This window comes from Penicillium concentricum, assembly GCF_028827145.1.
Source record: "Penicillium concentricum strain IBT 3081 chromosome Unknown utg000003l_segment0_segment0, whole genome shotgun sequence".
Taxonomy (NCBI): domain Eukaryota; kingdom Fungi; phylum Ascomycota; class Eurotiomycetes; order Eurotiales; family Aspergillaceae; genus Penicillium; species Penicillium concentricum.
Window position 1 is genome coordinate 1,719,420 of NW_026622756.1, and position 25,868 is coordinate 1,745,287.

General features: G+C 49.0%; 13 protein-coding genes across 13 annotated transcripts; 7 read left to right on the forward strand and 6 right to left on the reverse strand.

Moving 5' to 3' along the window:
* Nucleotides 1-2,305: 2,305 nt before the first annotated feature.
* Nucleotides 2,306-4,857, forward strand: N7517_008482 (ketopantoate reductase family protein; the record flags this gene model as incomplete). Its single annotated transcript, XM_056726212.1, has 5 exons — nt 2,306-2,339; nt 2,415-2,535; nt 2,585-2,625; nt 2,697-3,126; nt 3,177-4,857. 5 exons carry the CDS (start codon nt 2,306-2,308, stop codon nt 4,855-4,857), a joined length of 2,307 nt encoding a protein of 768 aa, XP_056577063.1.
* A 1,320-nt stretch (nt 4,858-6,177) lies between these two features.
* On the forward strand, nt 6,178-6,441 carry N7517_008483 (DASH complex subunit HSK3 family protein; the record flags this gene model as incomplete). Its single annotated transcript, XM_056726213.1, has 1 exon — nt 6,178-6,441. The coding sequence occupies one exon, from the start codon at nt 6,178-6,180 to the stop codon at nt 6,439-6,441; it is 264 nt and encodes an 87-aa protein (XP_056577064.1).
* Nucleotides 6,442-6,610: 169 nt separating this feature from the next.
* On the reverse strand, nt 6,611-7,570 carry N7517_008484 (histidine phosphatase family protein; the record flags this gene model as incomplete). The annotated part of the gene is made up of 4 exons (XM_056726214.1): nt 6,611-6,674; nt 6,747-6,962; nt 7,062-7,325; nt 7,395-7,570. The coding sequence occupies 4 exons, from the start codon at nt 7,568-7,570 to the stop codon at nt 6,611-6,613; spliced, it is 720 nt and encodes a 239-aa protein (XP_056577065.1).
* A 297-nt stretch (nt 7,571-7,867) lies between these two features.
* N7517_008485 (uncharacterized protein) lies at nt 7,868-8,410 on the reverse strand (the record flags this gene model as incomplete). Its single annotated transcript, XM_056726215.1, has 2 exons — nt 7,868-8,208; nt 8,392-8,410. The coding sequence occupies 2 exons, from the start codon at nt 8,408-8,410 to the stop codon at nt 7,868-7,870; spliced, it is 360 nt and encodes a 119-aa protein (XP_056577066.1).
* Nucleotides 8,411-8,950: 540 nt separating this feature from the next.
* trm44 (tRNA (uracil) methyltransferase) lies at nt 8,951-10,075 on the forward strand (the record flags this gene model as incomplete). The annotated part of the gene is made up of 1 exon (XM_056726216.1): nt 8,951-10,075. The coding sequence occupies one exon, from the start codon at nt 8,951-8,953 to the stop codon at nt 10,073-10,075; it is 1,125 nt and encodes a 374-aa protein (XP_056577067.1).
* Nucleotides 10,076-10,363: 288 nt separating this feature from the next.
* Nucleotides 10,364-12,209, reverse strand: N7517_008487 (CorA family magnesium transporter; the record flags this gene model as incomplete). The annotated part of the gene is made up of 3 exons (XM_056726217.1): nt 10,364-10,943; nt 10,994-11,634; nt 11,697-12,209. 3 exons carry the CDS (start codon nt 12,207-12,209, stop codon nt 10,364-10,366), a joined length of 1,734 nt encoding a protein of 577 aa, XP_056577068.1.
* A 198-nt stretch (nt 12,210-12,407) lies between these two features.
* On the reverse strand, nt 12,408-13,997 carry N7517_008488 (F-box protein; the record flags this gene model as incomplete). The annotated part of the gene is made up of 1 exon (XM_056726218.1): nt 12,408-13,997. One exon carries the CDS (start codon nt 13,995-13,997, stop codon nt 12,408-12,410), a length of 1,590 nt encoding a protein of 529 aa, XP_056577069.1.
* Nucleotides 13,998-14,421: 424 nt separating this feature from the next.
* N7517_008489 (WASP family protein) lies at nt 14,422-16,529 on the reverse strand (the record flags this gene model as incomplete). The annotated part of the gene is made up of 3 exons (XM_056726219.1): nt 14,422-14,453; nt 14,507-16,256; nt 16,320-16,529. The coding sequence occupies 3 exons, from the start codon at nt 16,527-16,529 to the stop codon at nt 14,422-14,424; spliced, it is 1,992 nt and encodes a 663-aa protein (XP_056577070.1).
* Nucleotides 16,530-17,584: 1,055 nt separating this feature from the next.
* N7517_008490 (uncharacterized protein) lies at nt 17,585-17,834 on the forward strand (the record flags this gene model as incomplete). The annotated part of the gene is made up of 2 exons (XM_056726220.1): nt 17,585-17,714; nt 17,764-17,834. The coding sequence occupies 2 exons, from the start codon at nt 17,585-17,587 to the stop codon at nt 17,832-17,834; spliced, it is 201 nt and encodes a 66-aa protein (XP_056577071.1).
* Nucleotides 17,835-18,186: 352 nt separating this feature from the next.
* On the forward strand, nt 18,187-21,421 carry N7517_008491 (ssDNA endodeoxyribonuclease RAD1; the record flags this gene model as incomplete). The annotated part of the gene is made up of 7 exons (XM_056726221.1): nt 18,187-18,234; nt 18,283-18,460; nt 18,527-18,614; nt 18,667-18,737; nt 18,785-19,313; nt 19,364-20,459; nt 20,510-21,421. 7 exons carry the CDS (start codon nt 18,187-18,189, stop codon nt 21,419-21,421), a joined length of 2,922 nt encoding a protein of 973 aa, XP_056577072.1.
* Nucleotides 21,422-21,880: 459 nt separating this feature from the next.
* N7517_008492 (uncharacterized protein) lies at nt 21,881-24,155 on the forward strand (the record flags this gene model as incomplete). The annotated part of the gene is made up of 6 exons (XM_056726222.1): nt 21,881-22,007; nt 22,058-22,192; nt 22,246-22,500; nt 22,549-22,675; nt 22,725-23,583; nt 23,655-24,155. 6 exons carry the CDS (start codon nt 21,881-21,883, stop codon nt 24,153-24,155), a joined length of 2,004 nt encoding a protein of 667 aa, XP_056577073.1.
* Nucleotides 24,156-24,543: 388 nt separating this feature from the next.
* On the forward strand, nt 24,544-24,729 carry N7517_008493 (uncharacterized protein; the record flags this gene model as incomplete). Its single annotated transcript, XM_056726223.1, has 1 exon — nt 24,544-24,729. One exon carries the CDS (start codon nt 24,544-24,546, stop codon nt 24,727-24,729), a length of 186 nt encoding a protein of 61 aa, XP_056577074.1.
* A 227-nt stretch (nt 24,730-24,956) lies between these two features.
* N7517_008494 (translation initiation complex factor eIF1A) lies at nt 24,957-25,589 on the reverse strand (the record flags this gene model as incomplete). Its single annotated transcript, XM_056726224.1, has 2 exons — nt 24,957-25,385; nt 25,569-25,589. 2 exons carry the CDS (start codon nt 25,587-25,589, stop codon nt 24,957-24,959), a joined length of 450 nt encoding a protein of 149 aa, XP_056577075.1.
* Between the last annotated feature and the right edge of the window lie 279 nt (nt 25,590-25,868).

The following is a 25,868-nucleotide window of genomic DNA, read 5'->3' on the forward strand; positions in this document are numbered from 1 at the left end:
ACGGAGTATTTTCTGTACGATTCACAATTTCAATCACAAATTTCTCCCCTTTTTATTTTACATCCGCGAGGTTCCGAAGCTCCGAGAGAACAAGACTGGGCTCTAGGCTTGATCGAACCTAGGGGGCTACTTGGGACTGTGAGATTAATTTGGTTTCAGTGAGACGAGGCTTGCATTCGAGATTGATTAATTTATGGTATTTAATATACCCATACCGAGTCTCTAGCCCAATTATATTCTACTTTAGGCCGTCCTGGGGGCGTAGTCATGACATCTGTGGCTTCCCCTAACGCCATAAATTCAATCATTCCAAGCCTCAGCCAAGATTGATTGTGGCTGAGGAGTACTCATGAAGCTCTTATATTGAAGATCTGTTTCCGGTCTCCGCAAACGTGGTTCATCCTCGCCTGGGCAACTGTCGGCATGACCACATAACATTTGAATGTGTGTATATTGTCTCTGTACCCAGTACGGAATAGAGTAAATAAGCATTTGAATGCTATTCAGTTTTATCTATTTCCGGTTTCGAGGAGAAGAAAGAGAGGTGTCGAATGTACTGTGTGCCGTTCCACCTGCACAACGGGCTATTATTTGTACAGATTTGTCTTATTATTATTATGTTGCAGGTTGATTCCAAGTGATAGACCTCTCTGCACAGATGTGACTGATCAGTAGCAATTTTATGTTGGGCCGGAACAGCAGGGAGACATTGCATCCATTGGCAGCCATTGCAGCCATTGCTTGCATTTCTCTTTGAGCATGCCAATACCATTTTTTTTACTTTGTATGTTATCAGATTGAAAGGAAAATCCCCGATATCAGAAATATTCTTAGAATCCCTTGCGGTCGCTGCAAACAAACATCGGCACGCGCGTCGATCACTTTGGTATGCTGGGATTATCAACACCGCCCCCTAAGGTATGCGGATGGTCGATCCTGAACATCCCTTGTAATTGTATCAGCCTCCTATATTATGCATGAGCTACTGATCTCGCATAGGTTAAAACGAGTCTAAAGTGGTGTAAAATATCTCTGTCCAAGTATTGGGTTTGATATCTAATTTTTTTTTTCAACTCTTTTGTATGACAATAACCTCTAGCGATACAACATTCTTTTGCTCCAGAATGTAGTGGGGAAGAGGGGATATTCCACCCCTCTTATGGTCTAAGTGGTACGGAGTACAACATACGATGTACAATGACCGGTGGCCAATTTCTAGTCCGGTTGTCAATTGGATGTCGATCAGGGATACAAAATTGATGCATTCATCTGCATGTGTGAGAACCCCAGGTACCAGGTACCGTGTACACAGGGATTTAGAGGAGCTGAACTAGATCCCTTGGAATGATTTGAAGAATGTGCCGTTTGTGCCCGATATGCTGTGATATTTCGGTTTTAAACAACTATACCGGAAGATAAACCCGTTCATGTTCATAGGAACAAGTCATGCGTTGGCCTTATATATTCTTTGAGTGACTATATTGCTTAACATCAGTTCTCGGCTGAATTAGGGTTGGAGTGGAGGAGATGACGAGACCAGAGACGCGGCATACAACGCGTCGATGAAAATCCCCAGACCTTCCAAGCATAATATACTTCGTACAGAAACAGAAGAGACCGTTGGGTCTAATCAATTTTTAAAATTACAGTATTGTGTAATATAAAATGTACTAGTATCGGAAGAAGAAAACAAGTTAAATATAGTATCAGGCTATCAAGGCAATAATAATGTACCTGCCCAACCCTCAAGGAAAATAGATATAATTGAACTGATATTTACTTAACTATCTACGAAAGGTCTGTCTAAGTATCTATATAAGAAAACACTTTTCGTTATTAGAGCCGCAAAATAGATAATGGGCTAGACCCTTTACTAAGTAGAATGGATCCCATTAGATCCAAAATAGAAGTAGAAAAAAAAAAGAACTGCATCCATCTCTGCTTTTCCGTTGACAAAATATTCTTATCGTTCCTGATTTCCGTTTTCGGAGGACCATTGAAGGCTTGCAAGTATTCAAAAAACAAAAAAGATCGATCGCATTCAATTTCTCTCTCTTTTTTCATTTATTCCCTAAAGCGTGAAGAGAGAATAGAGAGAGATACGGCAAGAAACTTGAACGTGGAACAACCCTGTCTTTCCCCCCCCCGGTCTAAACTTCCATTTGAATTTCATCCTTGACAACTCTCCTTCCCTTTTTTTTTTCCCTTCACTCACCCTTTCTTTTCCTCCAATCTCGTTTTCTGTGGGAATCTGGACCTTTTTTCACCTGGGACTTTCCCGCCCAGTTCCTTCCAGATTTGAGAGATGGCTCCTCCTCCACGTCTTCGCATTCTGTCCGGTGAGTTCATCTTTCTTCAGTCTGAACATCTGAGACATTACAAGATGGTTCGTTATCTAACCAAAGCCTGTGTAGTTGGTGGCAACGCGATCTCAGCCTTTCTCTCATGGCGACTTCAGGCAACAACTTCCTGCGACGTTACGCTGGTCTGGAAATCCGGATTTGATGCAGTGTCTCAATACGGTGTCTCATTTAAGTATGTATTCAGGTTCTTGTGTCACTGCTAGATGGCTAATTCCCTCCAGATCAAAAGCATTCGGCAACGAACGATTCAAACCCCGGCATGGTGAGATTCGGATTTCAACGTTCGGCCTGAGATTTGCCCAGAGCCCACGGCTGACTTGTCCCGATTTCTAGTTGTTCGTGCTCCCGAAGAAGCCTCATCCCGTGAAAACGCCTACGACTATGTCATCCTTTGTGTGAAAGCCCTGCCGGATGTATACGACCTTGCCTCTGTGATTGAATCCGTCGTCACTCCCCAGCACACCTGTATTCTGGTGAATACCACAAACACACTCGGCATTGAAGCCCATCTTGAGCAAAGATACCCTACCAACGTCATCCTATCTCTGGTTTCCAACGTGGAAATTTCCCAAACCGGTCCCAGCGAGTTTGAACATCTGAGCTCCAGCGAGATTCATGTGGGCGCAACCAACAAATCTTCCTCCATCCCGACATCAATCCAGAACGACATGGCGGCGGCATTGTCAATGACTTTGAATTCCGGTCAGGTCGACTGCAAGGTTTCAGAGAATATCAGACAGGAGCAGTTTGAACGGATGATAGGGTGAGTTCCTTCGTTTTGACTCGAAAAATTGCATGCTAATCCCCACCCAGCCCGATCGCCTTCCACCCCGCAAGTGTCGTCTTCGACACCCCCAACCATACACAACTCCTCGAAAAAACCGGTGCTCGTTCACTGATAATGGGAATCATTGATGAGCTGATGGAGCTCGCCTCGGCACAAGGTTGCTCATTCCCTAGCGACTTCCGGGATAAGACCGTCCAAAAAATGATTTCGTTGGAATCTCCGACTACAATGTACTCAGATTTCCAGGGCCGACGCCCCATGGAGATTGAAACTTTCCTAGGGTCACCAATCAAGTTGGCAATCGAGACCAATGTTCGCGTTCCCCGAATCGAGACAATGTACGCGGTGCTACACCACCTCAATATCGCAAACCAGAACAAGCCCCGGCAGGAGTCTCCACCTGCATCCGTCATCGGCCAGCCGCCTCCCCGAATGTCGTCCGCACCTCAACAGCAGCGGCCCATGATGAATGGTGGCCCGCCATCTATGCGTGGAAGCCGAACACCCTCGGGCATGAGCATGCCCCCGCAACAAAGACGAGGCCCACCCCCTGGTATGATGCCGAGAGGTCCAGGCGGACCCATGCCGATGCCACCCCCCAACCGAGTTCAGCGCGATCCATCATTGGAGGGCCTTGAAGAATTCAGCCATTTGGTTGTCTACGACGAACAGGGCGAACCAACTATACCGCAGCAGAATGGAAATGGGTACCCCGACCCAGCACCTGGCCCTCTTTCTGAATTGGCATTACGGGAGCGAGAGCTGGCTCTTCGTCAACGTGAGATTCAGCTACGTGAACAGGAGATGAACATGCGCCGAGGCCCTCCTGGCCCCCCAGGACGTCGTGGACCGGTTCCTTCCCGCCCTGCTACCGCCTTTGATGAAGAAGACGAGGATTACTTCGACCCGATGGATAACATGGGGATTCCTCACGTCGACCCTGACAGTGTCGACATGATGAGCATGACTTCCCGCCGAAGGGGCAAGGGTCCCAGCCACAGCCAGTTCCGCAAAAACCCTGAATTCGGTGTAAACGCTCCTGGCTCTGGTGGCAGCCGTCCTTCCTCATCGGCCTTTAACCGCTACTTTGGTAGAAAACGCACGAGCGATCGTGTGATGCAAGAAATCCCCGGTCTCCATGATTCGCTCATGGACAACCCCATGATGAGCTACTCCTCCAACAGATATGGAGCCGTCGACCGAAACCAGATGCACGCGGATTCTCGAGCCAATTCTTTAACGGCCAGCCACATGGGCGACTACCCACCTCGACCCTTCCCACAAAGCCGGCGAAACAGCCAGACTCCTGGAATTCCATTCGGCGGACCCCCAGGACCTCATGGACACCCTGGCCCAGGAGGCCCCCGGATGGGCCGCCCTCCAATGCCGCGTGAACACAGTCTTGGACCCCCTGGTGGACCTCACAATAACCAGCCTTCACCTCCTGGTAACATGCGTACGCCAGTGCCGCGGTATCCTCCAGGACAAGGAAACGCAGCAGGGCCGCAGCAAGTTGAGCAACACTATGGGGTGAGCAACGCGTTCCCCGCTAAGGGTCCTCCTAAGAACCAGAATCTGACCGGAAGTGCGAGCGCCAGCGCGGGGAGTGGTGATAGTGGAGCCAGTGCCAATCTTGATTCCGAACCCTCATCTCACAGCAGTCAGATCAGCCTCGGTGGGCAGGGGGTCGCGGCGCCCGTTCGCTGAAAAAACGGGATTCCCTCCGGTTTTCTCAATAGCTGACCGGCGTTCCCATGATTGAATTCCGTTTTCGGCATTACATTCTTCCTCGGCTTGGACAATCATCGTCCACCGAAAATTGGTCATGTTTGGACCTTTTTTGCATCATGGTGTCATTATGCGGGGACTTTATTCTTCGGTCCCGTGCTCTTGAAGCACTGGTTAATACTCTGCTATTCGCTTCTTTACATATACATGAGGGACATAGGGGTCTTCGTTGCTCATTTTTCATTTTTCACTTTCGGAGTGTGGTTGGGATAACGAGGTGTGCGTGCGTGTTTTGTCTTTTTTTTTGTGATTTGCTCTGCATCGATACTCATCCTGTTTCGCGGCATTATCGATTTTTTAATGAGGCCACTGCGCGAGCCTAGACTGGGACATCCTTATCCTTGCTGTTTCTCTTCCTCCTATTTCATCTTTACAGCATGTCGATATAGCGTTGTCGTCGGCTCCCCTGTCCACCCTTTCATCTCTCTACATGCCTGTATACTACCAGCCGGCGCATTCCTTTCCCCCTCCCATCTAGACTCGTATACGCCTGTTGTCTTCATTTTGTCTGTTTTATCATCATTCGCTCCCCACGGGCATTTCCTTCATTTGCCTTTTTCTTTTTTTCCTTGTCTCTCATATGGCTTGATGCAAACAGCCTCGTCTTTGATTTTGTGGTCTGGTCTGGTCTCTGGCGCATTCCAAAAGAGCGGGGGTTGAATTTATTCGGTTCATTGAGTTGTGTTGATCTGCTTGCTGGGTTCGCGCTTTGCTGAGAAATTTATTGAAGGGTGCGCTGCAGTGTTCAGTTTCGCTGCTTTTGAACGGCACTTTATCCTTCCGAGGAGAATACGAATTAGACCTATTATATCGTTGAGGTCTCTATATTTTATTCCAGTCCAAGTACATGTTTAATGCATAAAAGAGATTGAATGCATGTTCTTTTTGAAGTATAAAATAGAGTACATATATGTGTCGGCACGTGATCACCTGATAGTAAACAATCCCGCGGCCAAATAACATCAACCAACACAACCCAAACAAAATCCAACCTGCACACTTAGAAGCAAAATCATATCAGGAACCCTATTTTCCCTATTTTTCAAGCCAGCTTCCAAACCAAACCATACTCAAAATGCCACCCCTCCAATCCACCGTCGCCAAGAATCAAACACCACCTACTCCCGTCCCTCAACCCTCCCAGGAAGAGACTACAACACAACAGCAACTCACACATTTAACACAAACCCAAACACCACATACACCCCAAATTACAACTCGAACGCCTCAACCCCTTCCATGTCCGCTGCCAAGTCTCGCCAATATGCCCACCTCCATTCCCAGCTTGCACAGCTCAACGCCAACCTCGCCGACACGGAGAACCTACTCCGCATGACTGCCGTGCAGGCGGCGGACATGCGTTTCCTAGGCGGGTACTCTGGGGCGCTGTTCATGGGCTCTGCGAAGATTCTGGGTGAGGAGGGTGTTAAAGGAAATGCGGATAAGGATAAGAAGACTGATTCCGAAGGGGGAATTAAGAGGGAGGAGAGTGATGAGGATTGAAGATGGATTATCATTGAGTATTGATTTGATTTGATATGGTGAGTTATATGTGTCATAATTGTGTCGCGGTGCTATTGCTTTATAATAGGCTGTGGGGGATTCCTATGACTTATGCTAACATAATATGTCTAACAGCAGAGATATGGCCTCCCTCCTGCGAGGTGATATCTTACTCCACCACGAATTGACCACCGAGAATAATCGCTGGCTCATCGATGTTATGGTGTTCATAACTATTTCCCAGTTATGTTAGCTGTGTTCCATACCTACGACATGAGAAATTTCTCCAAGTTCGCGCGTCTTACCTGAGTGTGCCTATGCCACCAGCCTCGAGAATCAGCGATGTCTCCGTCAACGGCTTCCCCGTCCATCTCATTGCAAAAGCACGCAGAATATGGCCATGCGCGACAACAAGGACATCGCTTTTGGGCTCATCCGGGTTCTCAAAGGCGGGACGTTGGTATTTGTTCCTGATTTCATCGATTAGAGCGTCGAGGCGACGAATGATATCTTCAGGGGATCTGGTAGGAGAGAAATGAATGTTAGCATGGAACGACACCACAATGTTCAACGCATGGCTGAACGCAATGCCTAGAATCAGACGAAGAAAAGAAACTTACTCTCCACCGGGACATCCATCAGTCCAAATATTCCATGGCCCCTCACCCCTCTCAGCCCGCTGCTCGCGGATCTGCTTGCTCGTCATACCCTCATAGTCCCCGTAATCCCACTCTCTAATCGCCTCCGTAACCTCAACCTCGGCCTCGGTCCGGATAGCTCCCTCATTTTCGGGCTTGTGCTGTTCATTCCAGGGCATTCGTCCTTTACAGCCGAGTTCGAGGAGTTCTAGGGTGCGCTGGGCGCGATGGCGGGGTGAGACAAAGCTATAACGGTATTAGTTTTGTTTGTAGTGGAATAATAGCGAGTAGCAGTGTATAAGGATTTTTTCTTACACATGAACAAGCTTCTTGGGAACAACCAGTCTGTCATTTCCAACGAGCGCTTTGCCTGTTGCTTGAATGCGCTTCTCTCCATTGGCTGTGAGTGGTAGATCGGTGAGACCAGTGTGTCGACCATTAAGTGACCATTCTGTCTCGCCGTGGCGGATAATAAAGCATCGAGGAGCCATTGTGAATTGAATTGGATATAGTGAGAAAGAAAAAGAAGAGGGAATCCGGTTCAAATATGATATTCATATTTCAGTGTTGGGTCTCTTTGCGTCATGGTGGACCCGGATAACAGGCTTATCTTTTTTTCTACTCCAACTACGTATGGATCTACTTACACATATACAGAGTAGAGCTTCAATTATTCGGTATTCAAATAAATTAAACATTAAAACACTGCTTCTTCCTTTTTTTGGGGGGGGGGGGTGATTCCCTCGTAGCTTGCCGAATACCCAACCCCCAAACCATAGAATAAGCCATCACCGACAAGAAACCTCAAAACTATGAGCCGTCTTCTTCCGCGAAAGAGTTTTGCACTTCTCATGAGATCCAGTCTTGACCTCTTCAACCATCGCATGTCGAGAACACCTTTTATCCCGGAAAAATTTCACCTTGCAGCCCGGATCCATATCGAGGTTGATGAATGCCTCCGCGCCGTCGTTCTCGATGTTAGGACGACAGCCTGTAGATCCTTGACCCTCGTACGTGACAATTGTTCCCATGCAGTGCTTGCTGTGGAATAGATCGAAGCTCCAGTGCTGCTTGTGGGGCTGGTGTTGTTCTTCGGGTGGGCGGGCAGTTGGATGGCCAGCTGTGAGGGCTGGGAGGAGGAGGGTTAGGGCAAGGAGGGGGTGTAGATCAGTTTCATTTTGGATAGTGGGGTTTATTTCAATGGGATATGTTATTTGGAGGAATTGAAAGAGTTATTGGCTTGTGGGGGGTTGAGGTGTTTATAGTTGATTCTTGGTATTGCGTAGTTATGACTGCTGTTGTTGGGTCTTACCGTGGGTTGACGCGTGCATTTGGTTCGTGGACTTCGGGTGGTATATTTATTGTTGTACTTTTTGATTTGGTTTACAGGATGGATATTACATCTATGGTAGGTTCTAGTAGGCTTCAATTTCTCGACTTTATTTCAATCAACTACTACTACTAGTCTACTAGTAGTAATTAAGTAGTCTTGGTACGATTAATTTGGCCATATGACGATGGTGTCCCATCACTTGCTATATGACAAGGATATGTTGACTAGATTGGAAAACATCCATTGGACTATAGCGCACTTAGATGCCCTCTCTCTGGGATTGGATCTAATGATTCTATAGATGGACTCTACCGCCTTTCTCTCCGCCTTGTTCACCCTCTCTGCATCAAGTGGGATGTCGGATATTCTGCCAGACAAATATTCATGTTCTGCTTCCACACAATATCCTTTGATACACCAATGAAAGCGTGGATAGCAAGTCCATTCGCTCAAATAAGCCCTCAGAGAACCCATTCAACCCACGGGGGTGCAGTTCACAGTTCACTATTGGCCGTATCTTCTCATCTAAACCGCCAATATGGAACGCCGACTCACATCTAGGAATGTGAGCCTGGACTGGGTTGACCGAGGTGATCAAGATGGGGATACTGTCTCAGCACATCTCATCCAAAGCACATACACCCGGCTGAAACTCCAGTACGAAGAAAAGTTACGCCAGAATTGGGTCGAACAACTTGAATCACCCAACCAAGTCCTCGAGCAGCTGTCTCTCGCCGCATGTCTAATCGAACTATGGAAGAGCATGTACGGCCCTCTACTAGCAACAGAACAACAGCCATCGAAAAACACAGCTCTATTCCCAGGGTTCGTGGACCTGGCCTGTGGAAATGGTATCCTCGTATACATACTTCTCATGGAAGGCTACAAGGGCGTAGGCTTTGACGCCTGCCGTCGAAAATCCTGGGAGACATTCCCAGCCGAGATACAGGAATGTCTGGAAGAGAGAATCTTCATCCCTCGGCCTTTTGCGGATGTACTGGACCAAGAAATCGGCGTGGAGATACACACAGGCGATTTCCCGGATAATACATTTATCATATCCGACCATGCAGATGAGCTGACCGTATGGACTCCTATAATGGCTGCTCTAGCGAGTCCCTCGTCGCCATTGTCGTTTTTTGTGGTGCCGTGCTGTTCGCGTTCACTTGCTGGTTCTTCGTATCGATATCCCCCGCCCAAGAGTGCGGATGATAAAAATGGGGCAGGGAAAGTTGTTTATGCCATAGAGCAGGATTCACAGCCTGTGTCTGGTGATTTGAGGGCACTTCGTGCGATTAAGATGAAAGAGAAGACTGAGAGCGGGTTTCTGAATTCAATGATTGGATCTCTTGCTGCGAAAACTATGAGTATTGCCGAGGAGATAGGGTTTGATGTTGAGAAGACGTGGTTACGCACTCCGGGGGCGATTAACATGGCGTTGATTGGAGGTCGACAGCGTGTCACAAGGGAGTGGCTACAGAACTCAGGTTCTAGAGATTCTCAAACAAAACGAGACCAAGGAGATGTCGTTTTGAAGAAGATCATGGAAGTGGTTGAGCATGAATGCTCTAGAGATGGTGGCATCGAAGTAGCTGCCAAGCTCTGGGTTGAACGAACGAAGAGTCTTCGCCAGGGACAGGGGATAATGCACCTAGCTAACTAAAGATACCCAAATGAAGATAATCATCTGTCAATAGCATCCTGGACGGTCATCGGCTCCAATGTACATCTATAACCGAAATGGTATTGGTATGTCATCAGATATGCTCTAAATCTATTCACACCTAAACAAAATATAAAACATAGAGTGGGGGAATAGAGGAGTGTGTTAATGTACAATAATGTTACAGGCCTCTTCAACTCCGTGGCTATTAGTTGAAGATCCAAATCAAAACGCCCAGGCTCCCAATTTAAACAATCATACCGTCACACATACTTTAATCACGGCGTATCACGCCTCAGGCTTGATATGACCTTCGGGGCAAACGGTCTCTTTTCCATCACCGTTGCCGCTTTCCGCACGAGCGTTGTTAGAAGCCGTAGCTGATGCCTGCATAGCAGCCTGGGTGGTAGGTGTCGATTTTAAGTTTCTCGATGCAGCTTGAGCCGCAGCCGCAGCCGCATTCTCTCTGAGACGTCTTAGGCGCTCAGATCGGCCTTCCCCTGGGAGACTGCCCCAGACTGGTTCGATAGAATCGGCGCGCCAGTTATTGCGATTTCCGCCAAGTGCGCTGCGCTTTGGGGAGAGAGGAGCGAAGGTGGAGCCTCCCACGCCGGATTCACCCCACATGCGGACTCGTTGAAGCTTGCGCAGTTTCGAGAGACCGTAGACGCAGACGAGACCAGTGAGAGCAAAGCAGATCGTGGAGACACCTCCAAAACCGAAGTCTGATTCTTCAATGAAATTCTTCAAGTTCATGCCGTAGAGAGCGGAGAATAATGTTCCTGTTGCGAGGCCGAGTGTTCCAATGCTGAATTTGAGATCCATGAGCATAAGCGAGTTGCGGTTGGCGTCGAGAATAGCCTTGACTCTGAGTTGTGTTAGAGGTGATTTCCATAGATAATGAACGATCAAACTTACACTTCTTCCGTATTGCGGATGTTCGTCACCAAATTGCCACTGGCCTGAACAATCTCGTCGCACACTTTGTGGTATGACTCCAGAAGCATTTCCACTTCTTGGTGGTCATCCTCTTCTCGCTCTTTGCCGTTCGATCTCTCAGACAAGTACATTGCTGCCAGATCGTCATCGGCTTCCAGCAGGTCATCAATAGCATCCCGTACCAAGCGAGCTTTCTGCTCGAATGTACCCAGCTTCTTGGAGTAGATCAAGAGGTGTCGGAGCTTATCTCGGTCGATGTCCTCCTCGAGTGCACGAAGAACGCGCACAACGGGATCTCTCACTCCATTAAACTCCTCCTCCAGACCACTCGTGACGCTAATGAGAACGGCTTCCAGCGCGCGAAACTCGTACGGCAGCGATTGACTAGGCTGAGCGGCACCCTGGGATTGTCTCTGGCGGAGCTTTCCTTCTAGATCGTAGATGAACAGCGATTGCATGTATGAGTCTGTTGATCCATAAGCATCGAACACGAGGACCCGGTCCGCTTTAATGAGGACTCGCAGATGCAACAGATTGATAAGAATTGCCCTAGGTCGCACCAGGATATGAGGGAGAGTCGACGAATCAATCTTGCGTAGATCTCGAGGAAGAAGGCCATACTGTATCGTGATTCACCGGTTAGCAAATGCTGAAGTCTCAAACCCGAGTCCTTCTTACTAACCTTGGCAATCAGCTCCTGCTTCCGGAACTCTCCGTTCACGAGGGTGACGTCTCCATTGATATCAAACTCCGTGCATCGAATCCGAAGCTCATTTGACGCCTTGGCTGATAGGCTGCGGCCAATATTAAACATTCCCTCCGTACCTTCATCCATAAGCCCAGGGCTAGCCGGACCTTGATTCTTGTAGTCGGTAGCTTTATTCCGCTTGAGATCAAAAAGCCGTCGGAGAAAGGGTCGGCTTTTGGTTGACGCATGACGCGAGAGTTTCAGCTGCGTCGGCACTAATGGCGACGAGAATGTTGCTCTAGTTGTACTAAGTGTCGCAGAGCCATGTTGAGCATCGGTACGCGTCCAGTTCGAGAGTTTCGGGGAGGGCCCTGTCGAGAAGCCTTTATCGCGGCTGGCAAGACGCTTCGGAGAAGCGCATGCTGATGGTGCTGCTGGGAACCCAGACTGTGATCGTAGGAAGCGCAGTAAAGAGGCAGAGGGTGCAGACAGCCTCGGAGACAGCATGTCTCTGGATTATCGACTGAGCCGTACGCAAGTTCTCCCGATCAGATCAAGATACCCGGACGCTTTTTTCCCGTTGCTCGGAACAACATTGATCCGATTATCAGAACTATACGATTGGTACATAAAAACACCGCTTGCTGTTTCAAATGTCTCGTACTCTGGAATTTGGAGTGGTTCTATCTAGACACTGCTACCATATTAAGTCAAAGCACTTCCTTCTCGGCTCAGTGCCCAGGCAACCAGGTCATCACCCTTGTCCTTCTCCATCATCTCCATTTGGCATTGAATCACCCAGATCAAGTGTGCCTCAATCGCATGATAGTTGTCGAACCAGAGCTGGTAATTCTTGCAGCTCTCATTCCAAGTGCTGTGTTCCACAAAACTTCGAGTTTCGTGGTCTAGGTTCTCCCATGCAGTAACCCACTTAGGAAAGGCCAGCTTCAACGTCAAGATCTCGGCGAGGCCAATATTATGATAATCGTGAGTCTTAAGCTTTGCAATAACAGGCAAAATGTCCAAAACGACATCCTTAACCTCATAGATCGAGGATATCCGCTCAAACTTCCGGTATCGTTTCGTCAGCCTCTTCCAAGCAGCCGAAAGGATAAATGCTAGCCGCACTCGCTCGCTATCCAAGCAGTAATTCAACCATTTCACAAGTACTTCGCGTAGCTTTTCGCGCCCATGGTCTTTAGCAAAACAATGGTTACAGGACAGCCCATCGATAAAAGTACCGGTGATCGTGTTCTCACTTTCGTCCCAGTTTCGGAACTCCCAGGCAGAGACGGTGGCAGGTACCCAATGGTTGAGAGTGGAACCAATACGGAACGCACGTAATTCCTGCCAGCGTGAACATACCGGACATCGCACCATATACATAGCCCAGGGAGAATCAAAAACATCCTCGCGAAACCTGTTTAGCTCCGGGGCATTGGCGGCCGGCCTCATACTTGTCATTATGGCAGAAAGACCTGGGAAATATCGGTCCAAGGCAGTGTCAAATAGCACACGACGGCTCCGCATTATGGGTACCTTGTCTGTACCTCGCTGCATAGCAGAAGAGAGCTCACCGCGCCGGAAACGACATTCGTTGCACTTGCGCCGATGCCGCTTGAAGCCACAACGCTCTTTCTCAATGAGACGTGCTTCATGGTCCAGAAGAACCTGTTCTTCTTCTTGTGTGATACTGCAATATTCGTCCAGATTAAAGCCTTGAAATGTGATCATCCCGCTGTCCTGAAAACTGGCTAATCTTGCGCCCCTATCCCGCACAGGATGATTCGATCTCAATGTGTTGCATTTAGATGCGAGATCGTATCGACGCCGTATTTTTTTATTCTCATCTCTCGAATCGGACTGTTGTTTCGGTTTGTGGGGTTTCCAATTTCTTGTTGGCTCCCAGCTCGTGTAAGCACTTGCTGCCGGAGATCCTGGCAATGGCTTGCGGTACTGTAGTCGTAGGATAGAGTGATTGTCAAAGGCTGTATGTGGAAGCATCTGGAGACAGATACTACATGCCCAGCGCATAGAATGCCATTCTTTTGACGAGAAGTCAGGGTTGAGGTGATTGTCCTTTGATCGAAAGACGGGGGTGACTCCTCCGACTTCTTCTCTGCACTCAAGTTCAAGCAACCTCTCCAGTAAATGGATTCTTTCTGGCTGCACCACTGTGCGAAATTTGGAGTTGGTTTGGCTGACGGTTATAAGGCCAACAGGGTCCAAGAGACGGAAGATAGAGCACAGGATTTCAACGGGCAAAGACCCAAGAGATGGAGGATCAGGCTTCATCATGAAAAGCGGTGTTTTTGAAGCGAAACTCGAAACTGGTGTTTATCATACAGGAGACAAGAGACAGGCTTTACTTTCAAATGTATACAGTTAAGATAGTAAAAGTTATGGATGTCTCCAGGTTCATGCCCAGGCTTATTATTGGCGGTGTGAGCTAAACTCCACTTAGCCATACATCTAAGCTCCCTAGCATTGGAAGAGAATAAAAAGAAACATCTACTCGTACTGACACTATTTCTCGTATCCACTGCATCTACCTTGAAAGCTATATACAAAGTGCATTGCCCCTCTTTTGTTAACACTTGAAGCAAAACTTTTAGGCAAAACGCTGGACCCAAGAAACATAATGCTCAATGCTCGCAAGAATGCACAAAAGCTGTGGGTATCTTCAAATACTTGAACAATCCCACCGAAAACTAACCGCTCACCAATCGTCGTCGTTGTCTTTCTCGTCATCTACCAAGATAGTTAGCATATAGATCCGCGTCTGAGTGTTGCAGTTGACATACCACTTCCGCTGACTCTCTGTTTTCGCTTGTTGAGGGCGTCTTGCAATGCGCCGGCCAAGCCACCTTGCGGGGCGCCTCCTGCATTGGGGCTTGTAGTTGAAGACTCATTGGTAGCACCCGGTACCAAGGCTTGACTTCGATCTTTCTTTTCCGTATCCTTGACCTTGCGCAACATTCCGCCTTTGTTGCCACCAGAAGCTCGGATGGACGCTAGCAGATCGGTGTGCCCACCAGCAGGCTTTGGCAAGGGCGGTGCAGCACCACCAGGCGGTGGAGGCGGAGGGGGAGCACCACCTCCAGGCGGCCCAGGGGGTGGAGGCGGCGGTGGCGGTCCACCTGGTGCCCCTGAAACAGGCGCTGGAGGAGGGGGAGGGGGAGGCATTGAGGGGCCACCACGGCCCGGGGGCGGACGAGGCGGGGGGCCGGGTGCTGCAGATCCAGGCGGCGGGGGCGGCGGCGGCGGCGGAGGAAGGCTAGGAGAATACGAAGGTGCCGATGGCGGGGCGGGGGGAGGCGACGCTGGTCCTCTTGGCGGTGGAGGAGGAGCTGCCGCAGGAGAAGACGGTGCAGCTGGCACAGGTCGGGGCGCTGGTGGGGGTGGAAGTGGAGGTGAAACGGGGCCCCTGGCAGGCGGAGGAGGAGGTCCACCAGTGGTCATGGGCGGCACTTTGGGGGGCAGTTGGGGTGGTGCTGCTGGACTCGCTGTGCGAGGCGGCGGAGGGGGAGGCCCACCTGGTACAGGGCTACGGCTGGGGGGTGCCGGTGGCGCAGACACCTTGCGATCACCAGAGAAAGCCGGTGGTACGCCAAATCGAGATTGACTCGATTGATTATGATGACTATCGTCCATCGGCGTCTTTGGTGGGCGCGGAGGTGGTGGAGGCCCAGCATTGACATTCGAAATTGCGCGTGGACGCCGCGGACCTACAGGGCCGGCTGGCTCGGCGAATTTTCCGGCGTCTGCAAATGGAGGCGGCGCATTGAATCTTCGCGCAGGCGGGGATGGCTCACGAGGGGGAAGGGAAACGGGTTCTTCTGGTGCTTCAGAACGTGTTTTCCGTGATGGCGGCGGCGGCGGCGGTCCCCGTCTGCTTGTCGAGCTGGAACCTGTGTCTTGAGGACTGATCGAAGCCACCTTCGGAGCGGGAGGTGCAGAAGGTGGCGGTGGAGGAGGAGCAGCCTTCGGCTTATTCTGTTCCTCAATGGGAGCAGACTCAGCCGCCGCCGCCGCCTGCTTCTGGTCAATCCAAGCTTTGATGAATTCGGAATTCTCGGCGATTTGGTCTTCGGTAATTCCCATCCCCTTAAGCTCATCCAGGAGTCCTTTCCAAGAGGGGTCGCTCGTATCAAATGGCAAATCTGGCTTAGCTGGTGGTACGCTTGGGGATAGCGTCGGAGGTGGAGGAGCAACCTGTATTACAGGCGCAGGTGCTGTCGGCGGCGGTGCACTTGGAGCCGGGGCCGAACGATGCAACAAACTGCCAAACAAAGACCGTCCTATTTTCCCATTGGTAACAGGAGCAGGTCCCTGGCCTCGACTAGAGGCGAAAGGAGTCTTGGATGTCTCTTTGCTTGCATGTTTCTCGCGCTCATGCACCTTCTTAATAAAGGTCTTTGCCTCCTTCTCGTCGACAAAGGAAAGGCCGGCGGGGCAGGATTCAAGCTCGAATGTGTGAAAGAAGGTTCGGTCCTGGTTATAAGCGAAGTTGTCATAGATCTCCTGGTCCCAGATCACGCCCCTGCCAGCGGGCTGCATAAAACGCAATTGTCAGCACTTCTATTCTTATCTCCAACACCAGCATGGATCGCGTACCGAGACGTCGACTATTTTAAGCCAAAAAGTCCTTCCCACAAGATCGTTGCAGAGGACAACAGCTCCTTGGATTCCAGTATATGTCCATTTCTGTGGATCCGGGTAGGCGACGTAGAGTCGCGCGACAGCTACGGCGAGGATCTTGTTCGCGGGTTTGGGGACATTCCGCTTAACGGTTTCCTTGTCGGCGTCGCTGAGGATAGAGGGCATAGTGAATCGAGGTAATCCCCCACTAAATGGAGAGGGGAAAGGTGATAATTCGAAGGGTGGTTACGTGAGTAATGCACACATTGCAGTCGGGCGGGTATCTTCGAATGATGGAATAGCGCCCTCGACACACCGACTAATACGGTAGGAGGTACAGGGGTTTCTTTGTGATCGATTGATTATATCAAAGGCCGTGTTAAAGAGCCGACCGGCGGTTGCCTTGAGAGTTGGAGAGGATAGACCGGAGGTGCGTAGGCGGGGCGGACCCAATACACCGGAGTGACATGGGCTTGCCGCACCGCTAACGGCATATGGTACTTTTTTTTTGTACAAGTGTAAGGCCACTGCATATTTATTCTTGATCTTTTGATATCCCAAATATAAATCGATTTGAAAAATGCAAAGAATATTGACATACCACGAGTGATAATTGCGGAATGCGGTCTAGCGTGGCCATTTCAATATAAGTGTCTTCTATGCGGAGTATCATACAACCATTTGAAGATGCGCTCACTTCATTTCTAGATGAGTATGGGCGTGTGATCATGACTTCTAGGTAAATAGGATGTATAAACCGACGATGTGACTAAATATATCTATATCGATCGTGTCTGTCACAACTAGGTAGAATACTATTTACCTTTTGAACCAAAAGCAATGTAGTTTCTCATACTTTTCAATTCTTCTATCGTGATTATACCTCAAAGGTATTGCTATCAAATAATAGCTACTAGGTAGCTGCACCAAGCCCTAGTTTGCACCCCAAATTACTCACTAAACATAACCAGAAACTATAGATTCAATTGGATTTAAATTTTATTCTGGTTTCTTGTACAGCCGAACATGTTTAGGCAACTTCTATCATGCTATTTGCTGCAAACTGACCACCGACGTCATCCCGTTTGAGATCTATAAAGCAGACATCCAACCAACCTTCAAGACCTGTTTCTTCAACTCACCGTCAAAATCCTTCCAGATTTATCTGATCTATCTACCAGTGAACAAGACCTAGTATTAGCTATTGATATCTCAACAAGAAGCCCTTCAATATCTTCAAAATGCCAGTCATCCCCGAGTCGTCGGACTTCCCATCTGCGCCCCAAAATGGAGGCAACGAGGCCGAGAAGAAACCACCCCAGAAAGCGACTGCAGCGGACTTCATATCAAAGGGACCTCAGATTCCAGACAGTAAGTTGACTACCAAGACCTACACAGGCCCGAAACTGACACTTTGTAGATATGCCTCCCAAGGCTTCGAAAGAGGAGCTCGAAGCACGCGCGAAGGAACTGAACCAGTCATCCAACTGAGACCATTGATCAATAATATTCATCTATTTGTACTTCATTTAATATCATACTCAACCATTCCAGACAACTTGTCCTTGTCGAGTGTATCTATAGCGGGCTATGACCCAAACTAGGTCCAACACCAACATACAGAGAGTAGCTGCCTAAGAATTATAAAGCAAACCAGACAAAATAGTAAAATCAGCTTATCTTTTGGAATCCAGCTCATTTTATCCAAAGGCTGCGTATACTCCCAAGGACCTCACCTGCGCAGGTTCATAAATTCATTACGTCATATATCATAGCACACGTGATCGCGCGACATCTCGATGACCGGACCCCTCTCTTCTCAACGCGTTAGGAAGTGATCCCAATGCCTCCAGAACGGTCTAGTGTGCCGGTGAAGCTGTCTCTACCACTGGTGAGTACCCTATCGATACAAGGCAGGCCTACCGCTAACCCCATCAAGCAATACCAGCAGGAACTCTTCACCGAACTACGCGCCGAAGATGAGCTAGTCATTCTTGCACGGGGCCTGGGGCTCCTACACCTAATAACAAATCTTCTCCATTTTTATGATGCGGCAGGAAATAATCTGGTCCTGGTGGTGGGTGCAGACGAACGCGAGAATGAATGGATCGGAGAGGGTATGTGGATCGGTTTACATCCCAGGTTGGAGGCTGGTGTTGGAGGCTGATGGACCCTGAAACCAGCATTGGCGGAGCATTATGCTACCAGCAAGTCCCCTCTTGCTAGGGGGTTGAAAGTGATCAATACCGAGAAAGCTACGGTGCCGATGCGGTAGGTTTCTCGGTTCTGCCATCTTGATTGCGGTGTATTGACAAATTGCCAGGGAGAGACTATATGCCGAAGGAGGTATTCTGAGTGTGACATCCAGAATATTGGTTGTGGACTTGTTATCGAGTATGTATGCCTAGTATAGTGGCCCAGACACTCGCTGATATTTCTAGGACTTCTTGATCCCGAGAAGGTCACTGGGATGGTTATTTTGCATGCTGATAAGGTTTTGGCGACGTCCCTCGAAGCATTTATTGTCCGGGTTTACCGGCAATCGAATAAGCGTGGCTTCTTGAAAGCATTCTCAGACTCCCCGGAGCCATTTACTACGGGATTTGCCCCGTTGGCTAATATGCTGCGGAACCTTTTCCTACGCAAGGCATCACTGTGGCCTAGATTCCATATTTCTGTTGCCGAGTCTCTAGAAGGAAATCGCAAGGCAGAAGTGATCGAGTTGGAAGTTCCCATGAGCGACAAAATGAGGGAAATTCAGAATGCTGTCCTGGAATGTGTAGAGATCAGTATCACTGAGCTCAGGAAGAGCAACACTGGGTTGGATATGGAAGAGTGGACGTTAGACAGTGCTTTGCACAGGAACTTCGATATGATTATCAGACGTCAACTAGACCCAATCTGGCATCGTGTGAGCTTCAGGACGAGACAAATCGTTAGCGATCTGACAGACTTACGAGGAGTCCTTCAGTATGTCTTCCGCATTTCTTTCCATTCCTTTAATACTTACAGCTCTGCAGTGCTTTGCTCAGCTACGATGCGGTATATTTCATCAAGTACCTTGATACTATCGTGTCTGCGCATGCTCCGCCTCCCGGCTCCAACAAACATAATTACTCTCCGTGGCTTTTCCTTGATGCTGCCCATGTGCTTTTCCAGACGGCCAAATCACGAGCCTACGAAGGCAAATTGAACAACGAACTGACCCGCCTTTCATCTTCGACTACATTTTCTTCTGAGTTGCACCCAGCTCTAGAGGAACTCCCAAAGTGGAGTGTCCTCTCAGAGGTCCTTGCAGAAATTGAACACGATGCTTACCTCCATCCTGCAAGAATGGATCAATCAAATAGCACCATATTGATCATGTGCAGTGATCAACGAGTATGTCGCCAGCTTCGCGAATACATTGGCACCATGCATTCCAAAATTGCTCAAGGGTCCGATCCCAAAGAAGATGATGATCTGAGCGAGGACAAGCCTTCTGCGGAGCTTATGATGCGGCGTAGGCTGCGAGACTACCTCAATTGGAAGAGGTCTCTCTCAAATGTCAACAAAAATTTATCCCAGTCAGGAGAGGATGACAGATCTGGAAAACCTTCCGAGTCGTCAGCAGCCCAGAGTGCGCATCAAGGACGCCCTCCCCCAAACAAACGTCGCCGAGTACGTGGTGGTGGTGCAGTTACCTCAGCTGCAGGTCGTGTGCCAAATAGCAGTGTCCAAACCGATGTTGAATTGCCTGGTCAGGTTGTCAGCTTGCTAAACGAGATTGAACCCACCGAGGTGGAAGAAATGCAGAAAGAGGAGGTTATTGTCGATGACCTGGAGGATATGGAAGATTTCTACGAATTGTATGATATGAACGATCTGGTCATGATACACCCCTACGACGGTGACATGGATGAGCATATACTCGAGGAAGTGCGTCCGCGATACATTATCATGTACGAACCCGATCCCGCATTCATTCGGAGGGTTGAGGTTTATCGCAGTTCCCATTCGGGGCGAAACGTGAAGGTTTACTTCATGTATTATGGTGGCTCTGTCGAGGAACAGCGGTATCTGAGTGCTGTTCGACGAGAGAAAGACTCATTCACAAAGCTGATCAAAGAGAAGGGGGTAAGATACCCAACTACACACTGCAAGTTGCTAGCTAACGTGCTTTTCAGAACATGGCAGTCACTTTGACGCATGACAAAAAGGATGAAGACCCCCAGGAGCAATTCCTCCGGACAGTCAATACTCGTATTGCTGGAGGAGGAAGACTGGCAGCTACAGCATCCCCTCCTCGAGTTGTAGTCGATGTGCGGGAATTCCGAAGTGCCCTACCATCTCTGTTACATGGAAACAACATGATCGTGATTCCCTGCCAGCTCACTGTTGGTGACTATATTCTCACTCCAGACATTTGCGTCGAAAGGAAATCGATCCGTGATCTCATTACCTCTCTCAAGAACGGCCGCCTCTACAACCAGGCCGAGACGATGCTCCAGTATTACAAGAACCCGTTACTGTTGATTGAATTTGATCAAAACAAATCTTTCACTTTTGATGCGTTCGCCTCCGTTCCAACAGGGCCCACGTTTATGACAGACTACGGTTTCTCATCTTCCGGCACTGCAACCAGCACTAGCAGCAGCGCGCTTGCCAATCCATCTAATCCAAAGTCCGCTCAGCATCTACTTGTGCTCCTCACTCTCGCCTTCCCACGCCTAAAGATCATCTGGTCTTCATCACCTTACCAGACAGCTGAAATTTTTGCAGAGCTCAAAAAGAATTCCCAGGAGCCAGATCCACTCCGTGCAGTTCAACTAGGCCTTGATATTGATATATCTAATTCGTCTGGCTCTGCCGACGTCATGGCTGCCGCTGGGATTGAGCACCGTACCTTCAATCTTCTTCCACAGGACATGCTGAGAGCTGTTCCCGGTGTTACGCCCCAAGCTCTAGAGCGGCTAATCATTGAAACGGACAATATTAGAGACATCGCCAACATGGATGTCGAGCAGCTGGATCCGCTGGTTGGTAAAGAAGCTGCACGTAAGATCGTTGCTTTCTTCCATAAAAGCGTATTTGATTAATGGAGGATTCAGCCTGAAGTCTCTAGTGCATGAATGAAGTGATGACTTCGATGTAAATTAAATAAGCATCTTGCTTCGAAGATTCACAAAAGAGCTGTGTATGTCAACAAAGGCGGCAATGTGTAACAGACACAACTACCATGTACATCATCCCATCAAGAAAAAAAAAAAAAAAGCAAGCAGCCGAGACATCCGAGTTCTGGACTCTTAATCGATTTGAGCCTGGTCTACTCCGTACTCCGTACTCTGTACCCCCCCCCCCCCCCATCCCCCCTATAAGGCCTATTTTCGTCTTGGCGTCGATCGTGCAGATCAGCTACCTAAAAACAGAACAGCCCCAGTCAACTTCCCCCAGTCAACAACCGAAGCGAAGCAAGGGCCCCTGAGAAACAGTGGAGAATGGGTCCCTTTGACGTCGGAAATATTATGGCAGATTCCTGACGTTTTCAACATATCACCATGCATCTCAAGACTGTGTTGACTCCCATCGCTTTGGCGGCTGTTGCCGGTGCTGCCAGAAGTATACGCGATGTTGAGCCATGTGCTCAAGTTAGCAAGTTGGTGGAAGATGCTAATCAAGACCAGAGTATGTTATGGACTCGAAATCATCAATTGGTTAATAACTAACGGTCGCAGCAAATGCCATCGTACCTCATGACCTGGCACATCAGTGTCTGCTATCTATGCCATTTGACTCGGACCGTGCCGTTAATTTCCTGATTCAGGTTCGCAAGATCCTCGAGTTCCAGTCGACTATCGATATTTTGAAGAGTAAGTATGAGTTCGAATGAGAATCTTTCAACCTGACTAACTTGTATTGCTAGATCCCCCATCGGGGTATACCATGCCCTCCACGGATATCATGGGGGAAATCGATACAATCATGGCCAAGGCTAAGAGCAACAGCTATACCAGCCAATTTGAAATGGACTTGGAAATTAGCCACCTTATCAAAACGGCCCATGATGGTCACTTGGCCTTCCAGCTATGCTCGCAGTCAATCTTCACATATCAAATTGATATGCCTCTAGTGTCAATCTCAAAAGATGGGCTCGCACTTCCCCAGGTGTACTCTTTAGGTATGTTCAGCTCGATATCTGCGTCAAGACTGTGAACTAACATACCAGGTGATGCAAAACTGCAGAAGGTCGACCCAGACGCCGTCTCGCCTCTCGTGTCCATCAACGGAGCCAACGTGGCTACATACCTTGAATCATATTCCAGTGACCAGAATCTCCAGGATCGCGATGCACAGTAAGTACCCTTCTGCAGCTATGGCATTGAATCACACTAACTATTGCAGGTACAATCGAGTATTCCCCGCGCCAGCCCGCAGTGTCACCAACACTCCTACTAGTGTGAATGGAATCTGGACCTCCATTGGAGACTGGACTGATGGCGCCCAGCTATCACTCAAGTTTGGCAATGGCACCGAAAAGACTATTCAGAAAACAGCCACACCGAGCGAAAAATTCTTTTCTTATAAAAACGGCACGCACCTCTACGACATTGAGTGTCTTCCTCGAGACTTATCTACAGCTTCGACCAGCCCATCCGGCGCCGAGAAGGCCTCCTCCGAGATAGCAGGATTTCCCACCACTACCTGGCGCAACTCAGCTAATTCAATTGCTGGATATTACTCTAAAATATCAGAGTTGGAGGACACAGCCATCATCTTTCTGCCCACCTTCTCATCCAGCGCAGCAGAGGTCGCTAAGATCGCGGTCGACTTCTTACAAAACAGCACTGAAGCTGGAAAGAAGAACCTCTTGATCGACCTCTCATCCAATCCCGGTGGATACATGTCTATTGGCATCGACCTGTCCCGCATCCTCTTCCCCAATGCCGCACCATACACAGCGACACGGTTCCGAGCACACGATGCAGCCAAATTTCTCACAAAAGCATACTCGCGCGACAACAAGACAGACACAAGTAATGTTTTTGCGTATCGGCAGATGGTACGGCCAGACCAGAAAACCGACTTCAGCTCGTGGGAAGATCTCTATGGGCCGCACGAAATCCTGGGAAGCTCTGCTTCTAGCCTATTAGCCAACTTCAACTACACCTCCACCTCTTCAAAGGTCTTCCCCATCAACGGTTACGGACCAGTTCCGTTGAACCCAAGCAAATCACCCTTCTCGGCGGATAACATCGCTATTGTAAGTGATCGTTTTCCACACAATACAGAAAACAGAAAACAGAAAACAAACTAACACAACTCTGATGACAGATCACAGATGGCGACTGCGTCTCAACTTGCGCGTTTTTCGTCAAGCTGATGAAACGCCAGGGCGTCCGCACAATCACTTTCGGCGGCCGTCCACAAAAGGCACCGATGCAGGGCGTCGGTGGCGTCAAGGGCGGCCAGTCACTCGGGGTCAACTATATCAATGGGTACATTGAGCAAGCGAACGGGCTGATTAGAGACTCCGTCAACAGTGGATCGCCACTTCTGACAACTGCTGAGTGGAAGGCATTCAATGAGTCCAGCCCGAGCATGACGGCGTCGCTTCAATGGAGTGGCAACCTGAATTTGCGGGATGAGTATGACCCGGAGGATGGTGAGACACCATTGCAGTTTGTTTATGAGGCTGCTGAATGTCGGCTGTTCTATACGCTGGATAATTATTTGGAACGGGAGACTGTTTGGCAGGCTGCGGCGAAGGCTATGTTTGGGAGTGGGCAGTGTGTAGAGGGATCGACTAAGGGGAAGGGTAGTTTGGATTCTTGATTTGATTGATATTTCAGCGAAGACATACATAGAATATTTAGATAGAAATTGTACGTAAACACATCTAAGATATACCTGGCCTGTGCATAATATGCGCTGGAATTGGCTAGTTAGTTACAAGAATTCACTTGATTTGCCTGATTACTTCTTTGAATTGGTCTACAAAGAAAGCATGTCTGCTAGGTCTAAAAGATAATATTTTCAATTCTCGTGGCCCATTTCATGACTCTATCATAAAAGAACGAAAAGAAAAGCAAGTCGAGGCTGAGCAGAGTAAACACACCACATGCAATGCAATGCAGGAAAACAAGCACACAGGTTCATGATGTGTGCGTAACAATCATTTTAGTCTCTGTCATGATCCCAAGATATTTGCAAAAAGACGAAAATGGAATCGAGGATCAATCCACCTTGGAAAATCCAGAATCGCCAATGGACAAACACCGAGGGTCCTCTGTTCGATGGCTTCAAGCCCGTAAAATTTGTCGCAGTAGCGCCAGCACGGAGGGAGGGTGTCCCTATCCTCATGCAAGCCGAGGTGAGAAGCAGCGTCGTAGGCTGGGGAGGTGATTGATGCTCTTGGTCCGTTCGAACGAATGTACAGAGGGAATCGGATGTCGAAAGTGCCTCGCGTGGCAAGTAGTCAAAGGCAGTTTCGGAGCAGATGAGCGACGGCACTGTGCCAACGGCGGCGAGTAGGAGGAGAGGAATTTGGCGAACATGGAGAATACCGAGGAAGGATGTATCCGGGGTATTCTTGCAGGGCAGAGCATCGAACTCTGGGAGTAGCAGGGGATGAGCTTAGAGCTCGTCGACATCGATATCCTTCTCGTCCTCGCTTTCGCGGTCCTCGTCGAACTCGACGTTGTCGTCCAGGCCTTCACCGCCGTAGGTATCGGTCTCGTTGATCTTGGCGTGCTCGGGAAGCTCGCCGTAGGCCTTCAGAGAACGGGCCTCGTCGGCGGTGTACTTCATGATAACATCACCTTTCTCGTCCTGGTAGTCACGGAGCGAGAGGAGAATGATATCACCCTGGTTGATCCAGACCTTCTTGCGAAGCTTGCCACGAATGTGGGCGAGACGCTTCTCGCCATCGAAGCAGAGTGCCTCGAGGCGACCGTTGCCCAGCATCTTCACGACCTGAGCGTACTCCTGGCCCTCCTCCTTGAAGACAAGTTCACGCTTCTCGTTGTCGTTCTCGTTCTTACCGCGACGACGGTTCTTACCGCCCTATACTCGATTGTCAGCATGTGTCACTTGAAGTATTATCAGTGATTTCCAAGATGAAAATCCTTCCACAGGTCTCAAAATGTCACCAGCTCGAGGGTTAGGTGGCCACCCTTGAGTAGGAGACAGTGGATGTGGCGAGGAAATTATCACCAACAGGAGGGGTTGGATATTTTGCGCGCTTACCTTTCCCTTATTCTTAGGCATATTGGTATGTTGCGACCTTCACCTGGGTCGAAGCTCTCTGGGGTATGTTTTTTCCTTAGATCAACGAAGATCTGAAGAGTCCTAATCGAGGTGGATTAGGGAAGGGAGAGTGGAAGAAAGAAGGAGGTGGGGGTTCTGTGCACTGCTATTCAAATCTTTTATGTTATGTAATCAGGCACTGGCTGCCCAGTGGCGTCAGTGATTTCGCCCCTTCCGGGAAAATTTCTGCCTTTTGGCCTGATTTCGGGGTAGGTTTGACCGCCTAGTTTGATTGGCAGA